The sequence below is a fragment of the Cyprinodon tularosa genome, unplaced genomic scaffold, assembly GCF_016077235.1.
Source record: "Cyprinodon tularosa strain WSP-4 unplaced genomic scaffold, ASM1607723v1 ctg71, whole genome shotgun sequence".
Classification (NCBI taxonomy): Eukaryota; Metazoa; Chordata; class Actinopteri; order Cyprinodontiformes; family Cyprinodontidae; genus Cyprinodon; species Cyprinodon tularosa.
This window is the reverse complement of record NW_024039463.1, coordinates 4,342,523-4,355,974: the sequence shown is the minus strand read 5'-3', so window position 1 is coordinate 4,355,974 and position 13,452 is coordinate 4,342,523. Positions and strand designations below refer to the sequence as shown.

Below are 13,452 nucleotides of genomic sequence, written 5' to 3'. Positions count from 1 at the left end.
CGCTGAATGCCTGTGTAGTGCGCAGTGAGGGGGGGGGGGGGGGGGGGGCAGCCCCGGCTTGACTTTTCGCCCCGCTGTTGAAATGGAAACCGATCCTCGTGTCCACGTGTTTGTGTCATTTCCATGCTATTTGCATATGTAAACCGGCCTCTCCTATTGCTTCGCGGCTGCATCGAATCGGCGAGCCGATTCGTCGGCCGGGGCCCCGCGGAGCGGCGAATGGCAGCGCAGGAGCGCGCTGGCCCCGCCCGCTCAGACACGTTGCTTCTGGAGAAGCAACACGGGGCTGATTACTGGCCGTGGCTGCTGCCTCACCGCTCACACGCTGCACACGTCCCGCACATCAGCTGCTTCTCCTCTCTGCCCGACGCTCCTGGCCGGATTCATAAAGTGAACAAAGGAGGAGAGGAAACGACTGGCCGCCGCATCCCGGGAAGGTTGGTAGATCTGCGCTCCTCATCCTAATTATACCTTCATTATTTAATCTGTGCAAGGTTAAGGTTACCTATTTAAAAAGTCATCTGGAGGAATTTCACAGAAATATTGCAATAATAATAAAATAAAATGTTAAATATATTAGGGCTGAATTGTTTAGAGACTGGACAGTATTTGATTTCTCTTTTTCTAATTATGTAATCCTAACGGCGCGCTCCCAAATTTACTATGAGCGACGAGGAAGTCTATTGTGTCTTCTACAGTCCTCATTCACTTTATCTGATTTTTTTCCCCCTCTCTGTGAATCATTATAGTGTCTCTCCCTCCTAATCTCAGTGATGTCTTTATGTAATAAAGGGTTATTATGGTAACTGATGGGTATCTTTCACGTTTGGGGGCCTTACCTGGCCAGGTGTGCATAATTAAGGCTGTCTGATATTTTAAATATCTTATAAATTATATATTTTCTTAGTGATAAATAAAAGAAAGAGTAGGTAGGGATGTGTTGAGGTGTTTTATAAAGTCCTGTGCTGCTGGATCTTTGTGAAAAACCTGGCAAGTTGTTTGGTTACATAACTATGTCAAATCTGTGGTTGAACAAGTTGTGGCACCAGCATGATGTTTGGCTTTTCTTTAGCTGTAATGAATGTACATGTCATTTTGTTTTATAACAGAAAAGTGGAGCTATGCAGTATGAGGTTTCTTGTCACAGGAAGTATAGGAATCTGTTTGTCATCCCCTGTTACAAAACAGAAGGTTTTGATAGTGGGCACTCCAGATTAGATAAAAGTTTCAAACTGCCTGCTGTGTTACTATGGTTCTCATTGTATCCTTGTAAAACTGCACGATTGCAGGTTGCTTTCCGTGATCTCCCCCCCCCCCCCCCCCCCCCCGATTTCTTTAAAATATTTTTAGTTTTTGGAGGAAATGTAGGCATTATTTTAAGGCTTGTGTTTGGTTCTTTGAACGAGCGAACCATCTATGCTCCACACTGGCTCTATGACCATTAGATCAGATTCCTCGAACAAAGAACCTGTGAGCCATTACCTCTTCTAACCCTCAGATTTCATAGGAAACCCGAGACATGGCAGACATAAAAAAAAAATCGGAGCTGTTCTCACTTCCTTTTATCGCCAAGGAAACACGCCGAAGCCCTGGCAAGCAATTAAGCATCCAAGAGAAGCGTTTTCTTGTTTACAAGACAGGCTTCAATAGGGAACAAGCTGATGTTTTATTCTGTCTTTTGTTTCCCTCTAAGAGGTCAGGACTCCAGTCCAGACCTCCGCCCCCCTCTATAGGAACCCAACAATGTCTGAGCCGATATGGGTGCTGGTAGATCCAGGGATCTTTATTCTATCATAACCTTGAGTGAAATTACCACAGTATTCACACATGCACTCAAAAAAATAAAAAGGTAGAATCTAATATAATTACTGTTATTTGAAACAAAAGAGCTGCAGGTGATTTTGATAATTGGCTAAAATGTGTATTGTTGCTCGGCTGTCTGCCTTGTAACTAGCCTGCATTCTGCTGCTTTACAAACCAGCAGTTGTCTGAATACAGTTTTATCTTAATTAGAGCGAAACCTGGTCTTTGGTTAGTCTTAATAAAATTGCTTTATGTTTTCAAGAGCTGAAGTATTACTAAAATCTGTGTCGTATGAGAGGGAGATTCACATTAACCCCTTAATCTTTATGTTAGTCTAAATCAAAAGATGGCAGAATGACTTTAGTACCTTGTTCTCAATGCCTGGGATCTCCCTGGAAATCAAAAAGTTTTACAGTTTTTAATTTTCTCCCATACCTTGAATCAACGTCAGATCTGTGCACAGCCTGGCGTGTGTCAAACGCTTCTTGTTTCACGGTTTACAGGGTTTGGACACGTGTAGCTCTGAGGCCTTTGTTGGGAATGTTTTTGTAGTTCTCTGTGATGTTGCCTGGTCTGTGTTTACCAGCTCAGGTGTTGCATCTGCAAAAACAAGCAGGTCATTGTGGTCTCACTGCCAGCATCTGTTTTTCTGTCCCCTTTCACCTCTACTTGCTCAGAGTTGCTGTTTTTAGTCGACTTTTCATGACTGTTATTATTTCAACAAGCCCTTGTTGCTCAGACAAGGACGCTCCTGCAGTTATTTTGGCTCCAGCCTTGATTTGTTGATATTTTAGCCATCCTTTTCAACCATGGCTGTCCTTGCTCATTTTTCTTGATGAATCTTTCTCTCACACCAGGTCAGTGATGATCAATGCTGGTTAGAGCCTGCAGCTGAGGATGTCTGCTACAGATTCGGACAACTCCATCGACTGGCTGGCCAGCGACACAGAGAATGAGAGCGAACCAGAGCTGGACTGCACGGCAAAGCACGTCCAGAAAGAAGCGTCTCCACCTGAGAGGAGCGGCGAGCTGAGGGAGGATAACTGCTGCGAGGTCACCGGTAGCAGGAGCTCTCCTCGCAGCGCTGTGAGCTCGGACAGAGACTCTGACAATGGACTGTATAAATCGCAGTACGGAGAAAAGGTGAATTGCACGAACGCTCAGGCGGCGAAGAGACGCCATAGCCCCTCCGGAGAGCAGTGCAAGGACCGGCAGCCTGTATCCAACATGTTGGAGAAAGATCAAGTTTTTATCAAAAAGGTGAGCACCTCTGTGGCTGTTTGGTTCTCACAGGAGGTGGTTGATAATGTCAGAAAAACTTGGACATTTCCTATCACCCTGATTACCCCACCCCCATACAGCTCTTTCTGACATTTCCTGTAAACCTGACCCTCCCCCTTTAACACCTCTGTTCTCCAGAGATTGTGTCATCTGATAATAAGGCTTGTTATATATTTGACTTCTGTTACTCAAGCTGATTTTTTTAAAGCTGAAATCAATGTTCTATCATTTCCAGTGCATGGAGCTTCAATGCTACATCCACCCTCTGTCATCAATCTTGAACGGCCTTCGTTCGGGGAGATACAAGGAAAGTAAGTCATTCCATTTTGTCCTCTGTGCTCCTTTTAGTTAACATTGAATACAGGAAAATTAAGGGATTATCTCCATTTATTATCTCTATAGCAATGCTTGTTGATGTGTTTACAGATAGAAGTTCTTATTTTTAAAGAATCTTACAGAAGTGAAAGGGATTTTTCAGTTTTTGACCTGATTGATCATCAGTTAGAGCTGAAATAGAGAAAAATGGACAGGCATTGTACATCTGAAACCTGTTTTTTTTGTTCTCTGGCCCCCCAGCAGTAAATTATAGCAGAGTTTGTTTGTATGGAAACTGCAGTTTGTTGGTGTGTCGACATGTTTCCCAGAAAAAACAATGGAGGGAACAGACAACATGCTGATCTTTGTGGAAAAAAAAAAAAAGTGTCTCTGAGATTTGAGAGTGTGATGTCTGACACATGGTATTGTTGGACCATCCATTAACCACAATTCAAATTGGTGGTACCTTCTCTGGGGGTTATGTAACAGAGATCGTTTTGGGTGAAGGCTCACTTAGGGACAGAGTATTTCAACAGATAAAGAGAGTCCTGAATGATTTTATTTAACCCACAGAGAGTAGGAAACCTCTCTCTTTACACTTCTCTGCAAACTTGGCAGGAGTGAGTGGGAACATACTGTACCACGCTTTACCAGAGAAGCAGCTGCTGTTTGTGTTTTAGTAAGAGCGGCATTACATGTGGCTTTTGGGAGATAACGGCCGTGTCCAGACAGGCTCTGAAACGGCTTCGGTTTGGGATCTTGGTCTGACCCAACCTTGTGTGACCCGCACTGGTTGCTCACAGAAGCTTGGGAGCCTGTTCCCTCATGCAAACACTTCCCAGAGCCCATCTGCTGCACAGACTTGGGGTCCTTCTGTTGACGTGCTTCACGCTGCAGCTTTTCTTTCTTTTCCAGGGCTCAGCAGTTTCCAGGAGAGTGTGGCTATGGACAGGATTCAAAGGATCATGGGTGTTCTGCAGAATCCCTTCATGGGGTGAGTTTGACCTAAAAACCGTCTACATTTATTTCCCCCTTCACAGCATACTTTTTCTTTTAGTTGTATGAATACCCCCTGGTTGTTTTCAGATTTGATCACGTTGCAATCAGAAATTTCATCCTCCTATTTTATCTTGATTTTGTGGTTTAGACCAAAGCTTTGCAACCTGTGGCTCCAGAAACATTTATGACCTTTTCTAAATAATTTAAGTGAACCGGTTTAGAGGCTTAAACAAAAAATTAACAGCAGTTGTTTATTTTTTTATAAGAACAATTGCAAATATGTGAAAAAATGTTGAGTTTCCACAACAGGACGACACTAAAAGTGTTTTTCACTTTTCACCAGATATGAATCTTGGTGTTTTTTTTAAAGTCATTCTCACATATATATTAATATTCCATAGAATAAACCTACATCCATTTTAAAAGTGTTTTTGTTTTGTTGATTTAAAAACGTTAAAAAAAATTAAATATTCAGAGATTAAAACAAATTTTCTCTCTAAGATTTATATCAGTAAAAATACTTTTCTTCCCTAAAAATAGTCTCAACCGATTTTACTTACCTGGACTGAGAGCAGAAACAAATATGTAGATCATCAAGGTTCTAGATCCCTAGAACCCAGATCAGCACAGTGTAACAGAAAACTGTAAAATTGAAAGAAAATTAGAGTTTTTATTTTAACAAATAAGTCTTCTTTACTTCGTTTACTTCTATACCATTGAGTAAAATGCATTACGTCATCTTATTATTGAAACGTTTTCCATTGTGCTGTGTTTTTAATTACATTGATCACAGAGCTGCATCACAGAGACCAATGATCACAGCAGGTCAGGGACAAAGTTCTGGAGATTTTTTAAGTGGAGTTTAGTTATAAATCAGTATCTTTGGATTGTAACCAGCATATTTCAATATATTATCCATGATGATGCAAAGAAAATTACATGACTGCAAACACACCAGAGCAAGTAGTTTTGAAGAGCATCAATCATAGACTCGTGGAAACTCTGGAGGAGCTGCATGGATCCACAGTTCAGCCAAAACATAGGATACCTTTAGCTGTTCATGCAACAAACCTGGCAAGGGTAGCTATTCTTAAAAGGAATGAAAAAGACCTGCTGCTTTGTGTCACATATGTAACCCTGATGTAATACGATGAAGTATGTGTCTGAGGCATGATCAAATGTGAAAATGTCTCGGTTCTATAAAAACTTTTCCAAAGAACTCGATGTACCCTCCTGCATCATCATCTTTTTTTTGTATTATGCTGCCTTAGCTAGATGTGTTTTTTTTTCCCTTATATTTTCTGGTTGAGGATCTGAGGCGAAGCACATCCGGCCGCTCGGAAATACTGTTTGCTTTCTAAGTGGTCTCCATTATGTGTGTGACACATGGCTCACAGCAGGCCGCCGCTCCCCCCACACGCATTTCAGGATAAATTTACTGCAGAAACGACTGAGCCGCACTTTAGCCGGCCATCTCGTTAAAAATGTATCATGCTCCTTGGTGGGAGAGGGACGCTTGTGTCCGCTTGATTAGCTCTCCACTGGCCAGACGGTGTAATGGAGTATGATATTACCCCCCACCCCCCCTTCAAAGGAGAAAGTATGAGTCCTTGTAATATGATCGCCTTTCATATCATGAAGTCCAAGCTTTGTTCGGTTATATTGGTAAAAATAAACGTATGGATATTTGTTTGATCAATACTGAATGCACCGTGATGGTGAAGCGTAGATGTATGCTGCTGAGTTCGGCGCAGACCTCTCCCAGCTGCTGCCTTCATATAGGAGACAAAGAGTGGGTGTGGTTGCATCCCACAGACAGCCAGGGCAGCGCCTGGAAGGTGGACCCAGCCCCTCCCTCCTGTCCCTGCTCTCTGCTCCATGTTACCAGCTGGTGGCCCCTCCAGCTCCGGATCAAAGCAACTTTTTGGGGGTTTAAGAGATAATCTTTCACATGAATTTTACATGTTTCCACAAGGAGAACAATAACATTAAGATGTGGCTCCTATGATGACTGTTAATCCTCTACCTGCCATCTGCTTTGGTCGGTGCTCCTCTGAGCTCACTCTCCTCCTTCCGTCTCCTCCTCCCACGACATCATCTCGTTTATTTCCACAATGACGCTGTTGGACACCGTGTGGCTTTGGTGTTTATATTTAGACACAAGCAGAGCTATTACACGTCAGGCCACGTGTGAGCTCTAAACATGTGAGAAATGTACTCAAGACTGTTTCCACACATACACACACACACGCGCTCTGTCTCGCTGCATATTTCCCAGATTCATTTGATCAGGAGAGAACAGTTCCTCGAAATGGTTTGCAGATTAAGATTCATGCACGATAGTAAAACTAAACATTGCCGTTCTTTGTCTGCTCTGTAATCCACCTCTCTTTCTTTGCCTTTCTGTTTTGCAGGGAGAAATATGTTGATATCATCCTGAAAATGGAGGCGATGTTAAAGAGCTGGTTCCCTCACGTGAAACTCCAAGAGCAGCACGCTACCACCCAGACAGAGGGACTTGTGCCCAGCAAAAGGCTTAAGGTAAAGTTTTTTTTTCTGAAATATAAAAACAACCCTGTTGTGTAAGAGCTCCTCAAGAAGACATGAGCTGCTGCCAAGATTGACAGGGCTGCCACGGGGGAGACAAAAATACCCATTGTTATTTGATCAGAGCCCTGTGACAAGAAAAGAAGGATTTAAAGCTATTTTCTACCGAGTCTCAGGTTCGCTTTTAACAATGACACAAGAGCAAAGATAAAACTGGAGGAGTGGCCTTTGCTGGTATTGAAAGATCTCAGCATACCTGGAAGAATCGTACGCATTTAAGTGGTGTGGATTTCTTCCTGATGTTAAGCTAGTCCAACCATAAATAAGAGCATTGTGTCGCAGGTTTTAAAGAATAAATTTGGTCACATTTTCACCCCCACAGGCTGCCAGTGTTTTTCTTTCAAGAAGTAGATTAAAAAAAGTATCACTGAGCTTGACCCTGGAAACATGGTGGAGGCAGCATTATGCTGTGGGGTTTAGTTTGGTTATAACTGACAGAAAGATGCAGGAAGCTAAATACATGACAATCCAAGAAGAACATCTTACCTCGACCCGTAGGGCACAATAGAGCAGAAGATGTAGATCAAAGCAGAGGCGAGTTCAGACCTGAATCCAATTGAGCGTGACGCGGCTTGAACGTTAATGTTTACAGATGCTCCCCATCCCATCAGTTGTAACTTATAATAAAAAAGAAGTGGGGGAAACATCAATCATGTAACCTTCTGTCCCACTGCTTTCTCGAACAGGGCTGATATTTCTTAATCCTCATAATTATTGACAAGTCTAATAGAATCAGCGCGGGTGCCAATAACTAAGGGGGCCAGTGTACTCAGACTAATAGCTTTTTGTAGGAGCAGCCTTTCAACTGTTTAAGCATAATTACCTGTTTTAAGAAGTAATAAACAAACTGAATAAACAAGAAAATAAAAGATATGGTTTTAAATTTCAGTGGTTCCTGATTTTGCTAAAGAGTTAGCGCTCTCCATCTCCTTATAGGTATCGCCATCGGCTCCGTCTGCTGCTGGGAGCTCCGTCTCTCACAGTGATCCTCCGGCTGCCACCAAAGCTCTGAGGGTCACGGACCTGACTCCACCTGAAGCCTACTCCGCCAACAACCTGAAGTGGCTCCACACGTCGCCGATCTGCTCCCCCACGGCTGAGGAGGGCCAGGCTGGTCCCAGGCACGCGCTGTTGCCCGGAGACAAAGACCTTACGCAGGACAGTGCCGTCTCCTCCAGCACAGATGGCCACGTTAAGACGGACTCTGTGCTGAGAGGACCGCCGCCGGGCAAAATCAACGCACCTTGCCTGGAACGGCTCCTTAAATCCACAGACAGCATCATCACACGCAGCGGGACAGGGGGTTTGATGGGCAGCAGCTGGTCCTAGTCCAAACATGGGGCGGGGGGGCTGGGGTATCCAGCTGTTACTGCGGCCCGACCCAGCCTCATCCTGCCCCACCCAGCTCAGAGCCAGTTAGCTCGCTTCACTCATTCCAGCCTTCAGGATTGATGGGAGCGTTCAAAGAAAGGGAAGTCGCAGATTCCTCTCCAGGGTCGCCAACGAACACGATGGGGTTTTTCTCAGATGTGACGAGGGTCCGCCCTCGCTTGCCCTTTTTATTGACACATCCACATTTCTCCTTGGATTCTTGAGTTGCGTGTGAGTGTTAAAAGGTTAGGCGACCCACGCGCAGATAACCGAAGCAAGTATTGTCAGAACTGGACTCTTCCCACCGGGTCGCACGATACAGGTTTTCATCAATCTGCCGTTCTGCCTTGAAGGGAAGAGTGTTAGCGTGTAGGAAAGGATTTTTCAGATATCCATACATGGTCTACATATTGTTGGTCTACTAAAAATGTGGCTAAAATGTGACGTTAACGCCCCCAAACTCCTCCCCTTCCCTCCCAATGACTCCACTCTTAGGTTTATTGATGTGACTGTTACTCATTTCTACTATTCATCAATAAATCTTTTTTTGTTTTTGGTACAACTGTTCTACCTCATCGAGCACCACGTCATGGTTAGTTAGTTGGAATGTGACAACTTTGCTCAGAGTCTGGACCCCCTGATGCGGTCTGCGTTGAGCCAAACGCCCTCCGACAACAGGGCCGTGCAAACAGAGGATGCTCTCTCTATCTCTCTCTCTCTCTCCATGGGGGACGCCCTTGTGGCCTGACTGGTGCCATTGTAAAGAATGTCAACTGCAGATTTGTTTTTCTGAGTCTCCCAGAAGAAGGCAAACAGTGCCTGCAAAGTCAAGCTGTGCCTGTCAGCCGTTTGATTAGAAAAGAGAAGCGTTTAGACTACCTTCACCTCTGTGGGGTCTACAGATTCAGGAATTGTCATTCTGCCATTTTCCTGTATGAATAAATTATTGCCAACTACTTGGTGTGGTGAAGTAGAACAACTACTATCAATTTATTTTGCCACACTAGACCGTGTGTAGACCACCTGAGAGGGACAAGGGATTTGTCTTTAAATCTTACTGCGAAAGGTTGTAGATTTACCCTGAAAAGTGGCCTTTATAGTGTGAAATTTTATACTTTCTAAATAAATGTGGTTATATTTGTTTGATGCAAATTGCTTGAGTTATTTATATTTTTTGACCTGTGAACACAGGTTATCACTGTTGATTTTCTTTTTTATTTACTGTTCCTTTAAGAAGTTTTTTTTTCTGCTTGTCTACAATTTGTCACGTTTCTTTGTCCAAGTCTTTACAAAGTTGTTTAAAATTGTAAAACATAATCTCATTTTTTTTTTTGCTAAAATAACCTACTTTATTGTAATTTTTCATAAAAAACAAAACAAAACTTCATGGCTAAAAGGAACCTCTTTGCTTGGTTTTGCTTTCTCACTGTTGGGTCAAATATTTGTGGACCCAAACATGGGTTTGTTTAAAGCAACAGGTTATGGTTTCCACTGTAACAAGTAAAGGAACCAGAGGCAGGATGAGAAAATGCGCAGAAACACTTAAAGGGTGGATCATCTAAATAAGTGGTCCTCCTAGTTGTCAATCATTCTGGTGATATGCTTACATAAGGCCTTCCTAAGTGCGCGTCCAGTTTGCTATCTTTTTCTGCACATGCGTACGTTCAGGCGTATTTCTTGTGAGCTACGGTATCAGGTAGTCATTGAAGCTCACCTTTCTCACCGCGGTTCTTTGAAAATGGCAGAGGGTCATAAGAGAAAATGTGTGGAGAGCTCTCCCTGCAAAGCATTATGGGATTTGCTGTCACAGTGGGCCGCTGTTGCTACCTCATGGCACAGGCACCGCACGGACGAGGAGTTACGTGACCAACGGGGAGCAAAAAGCAATGATCATCTGTCCAAATGGTCAGTTAGCTGAGTTTGCAATAATAATCCATTATATAGTCCCCGCTCTATACAGTTATTGAAGGATTTAGGGGTTAGGGCGGACATTTGAACACAGTAAGCTTGTATGAGCTATAAGAGGAGCAACTTTTAAACGGAGCGTGCACGAGCCGAAATGAGCTTGTGCATGCTCATGCATGAGTTTAATAGGCGTTCCCTTTTGGGAGCGGGTACAGGGTTGTGCATGTGCATTTTTTTTAAAAGTGGAGAGGATGAAACTTTTAAAAAATCGTGAAAATCCTCCACAGTACCTTTAAGGCTGTATTTAGAGCATTACTAAATACTTGGCAGGAAAAACCTTATTTACATTTGAGTTGGGAGCATTTTAGCTGCAAATCAAGAAGCAGAATTCATTAACTTATAGAAAGTATATATTCTATTTAAGAGCTTTATATGTCCTGGTTAAAATAAATCAAACAATCACAAATGTTAATATATAAAGAAAATGAAGTTGGCAAATATAGAATTAAGTGTAGTCATATTAGATCCTAAACTAAGAGTCAATTTTTCTACGGTGTTTTCTGTCTGGAAACTTGGAGAAATGACAATTTAGCAGAAAGGCTAATGTTACCTTAAGTAAAAAAGTTCTCTCGTTATCAATTCTTGTTTCATCCTGTTGATGAGATTAACTCTGATCAGGTTACTAGTGTCTTCTTTAAAATAACGACCTCTGAAGATGAATGAGGCTCCTTGTCTTTTCTCTTCTCCGAGAAACCGGATCACAGGCTAAGTTGTGTTCAGGAAAGCATAAACCCGGTATTTAGGCTAAATGGATTAAACAGCTGTTTATTTTGTGTATAAAGGGCAAACTGTCCAAAAGTTGAAGTCTGAATGGACCTTCCCTGTTAAGGAATTATTTAAGGTTTTGGATGGTGTCATTTTCAACCAGGGCTGGACTGGCCATTTGGCTTACTGGGCATATGCCCTGTGGGCCAACGCTCATTTTGGAGCTGGGCTAAGGCAGCCATAATGTAATCATAAATGTATTTATCATTAATTATTAAATATATTGACCTATATTAAATTATTGATCCATTTTCCAAATTAAAGGGTAAAGGAAAGCTTTAAAAAATTATTATATAGACTATCCACCGCAACAGCAAAGGAAAATGCAGTCCATTTTTTGTTTTAAACACTCAAACCTAGTTTAGTAACCTCTTTACCAAAGAGTTTTGTGTTTTTTTTGCTGGAAATTATACATAGGTGCAATATACTGATTATTTCCACAGGAGGTTTTCACTATTTGGGGTAAGACAACGAAAAAGTAGTTATTTACAGTTAGAAATCATGACATAGTAACAAGGATGCAACTAAGTGAAAGGTTTTTAGCATTTTTTTGACTTCCACTTTCAGAAACTGGACTACCAACTGCAACTAATCAGAAAAGAAGAAAAGCTTAAAGTTGGCAAAGAGATAAAACACAAGATACAATGCTGAATCTAATAAGAATTATATATATTTTTTTGGGGGGGGGATGAAAGTTCAATTAAAACCCACGTCATGAAGCACTTGCCCAAACCTTTTCTTTCTCTTTCTTCTTTTCTTGATTTTTTTTTTTAAAGAAATTTTTACTTATTCCAACCCCTATATTTAGAGGAGTAAAAAAACAGATTTCTTTTTAGCACAGAAGCGAAAGTGCTCTCTGACTCACTCCCTACAGTCACATGTCAGTTTTTCTAGATTAAAAGGTTCTGATTGGATCGATTAACCACACTGCATTGTTTTCAGCTACACTGTCCTACATCCCATCAGCCAGGGCAAGGCTAATGGTCCGGGCTCACGTGTACAGACGACCTGATAGTGTCTGCGTGCAATCAGAGGTGGCACTGACTGTCTGTTTTGTGAATGGTAGGAAGAGTTGCATCAACAGAACAGGAGCCTTCCCGACGCTAAAAAGATCAGGTGATGTACTGATAAAATAGAAAATGGAAAGAATAAGAATACAAACAGGGAACCCATCATGACACACAAAATATAGTGTAAATATTAATCTTCATATAAACACTGCATTTGAAAAACATTGATTTCCATTGAGGTTTTTCACTTGATGTTACATTTCAACCAAATATTTTGAGATTTTTTGTATATTTAATGTGACAAACAAAATAAGTACAGATTCTTTAAAAAAAATCTATTATTATCTGGTGTACATCATTGAGAGGAAATGTGATAATTTCTATTCAACCTTCTTTACACAGACTCCTCTCTAAATTAAATCCACTGCAATCAATTGCCCTTGGGAACCATCTAATTGCTAAGCAGTGCCCAGCTATGGATTATTTCACCTCAGTGTGAATGCAGCTGTTCTGTTAAGAATGCAGAGGTTTAGCAAACGAAAGTAACTGAATCCCCAAACACTTCAGAGCTGGCATCGGTAGTCTTTCCCCTTCCTTTAAAAAAAACAAGGGCGGTGGCAGCATTATGCTGTGGGGACAATTTCTTTTCAACCACATGGAAACTGGTCAGAAGGTTTGATCTTTTGATTATTTGCAAAAAAATACTTGCAAAAAAGATCTTTACTGTACCTATTTAAAATTTTTAAAGAAATACTGCAGAAGGGCTTAGTTGCAGCAGAAGGTGGAAACTTTGTAAAGTGTTGACTTAGGGGGCTGAATAGAAATGCAACAAAATAATTTTCCTTTAATTCACAATTAATGTTTGCTACAAGATTTAAATCTATGGCTTTAAGCATGAAAAATTAGAGGAAATTCAAGGGTTTTAAAACAGATTTTAAATGTCTGGAAAAAATCAGCACACAGCATCAGCTTCAAAAATCTAATAAGATATAGTTACTCAGCTCCATATTTATTCAAGTGGGTTCAACTGTACAACACGTGTAACAATGTCACCCATAGAGACAACTCTCATTGCTTCCACTGTCAAAGCTTCATTGCAATTTTTCTATTTTTTATTCTTTACAAAACTGATTGATGTCTGAGCTTCTTTTGTCACATTAGAGGCAAAACTACAAAGGCTGATCATTACTGGAGCAGCGCAAATGAGAGTCTTTTGTTAAATCCTATCGAAAGGAGAGGGAAAAAAAGGGTAGGAGGACTGGTTCAGAGTTCCAGGTGCAAAAGGGTAGATGGAATAATAAATATGGCTTTATTCACTCAAGCTGCTTTTTGTTAA

At 41.6% G+C, this 13,452-nt stretch overlaps 1 protein-coding gene across 1 annotated transcript; it reads left to right on the top strand.

Annotated features, from left to right (window-relative positions):
- Positions 1 to 280: 280 nt before the first annotated feature.
- Positions 281 to 9,528, top strand: LOC119772429 (circadian-associated transcriptional repressor). Its single transcript, XM_038268849.1, has 6 exons — positions 281 to 437; positions 2,661 to 3,063; positions 3,320 to 3,395; positions 4,315 to 4,393; positions 6,813 to 6,939; positions 7,942 to 9,528. Exons 2-6 carry the CDS (start codon positions 2,701 to 2,703, stop codon positions 8,332 to 8,334), a joined length of 1,038 nt encoding a protein of 345 aa, XP_038124777.1. The 5' UTR covers positions 281 to 437; positions 2,661 to 2,700; the 3' UTR covers positions 8,335 to 9,528.
- Positions 9,529 to 13,452: the final 3,924 nt, after the last annotated feature.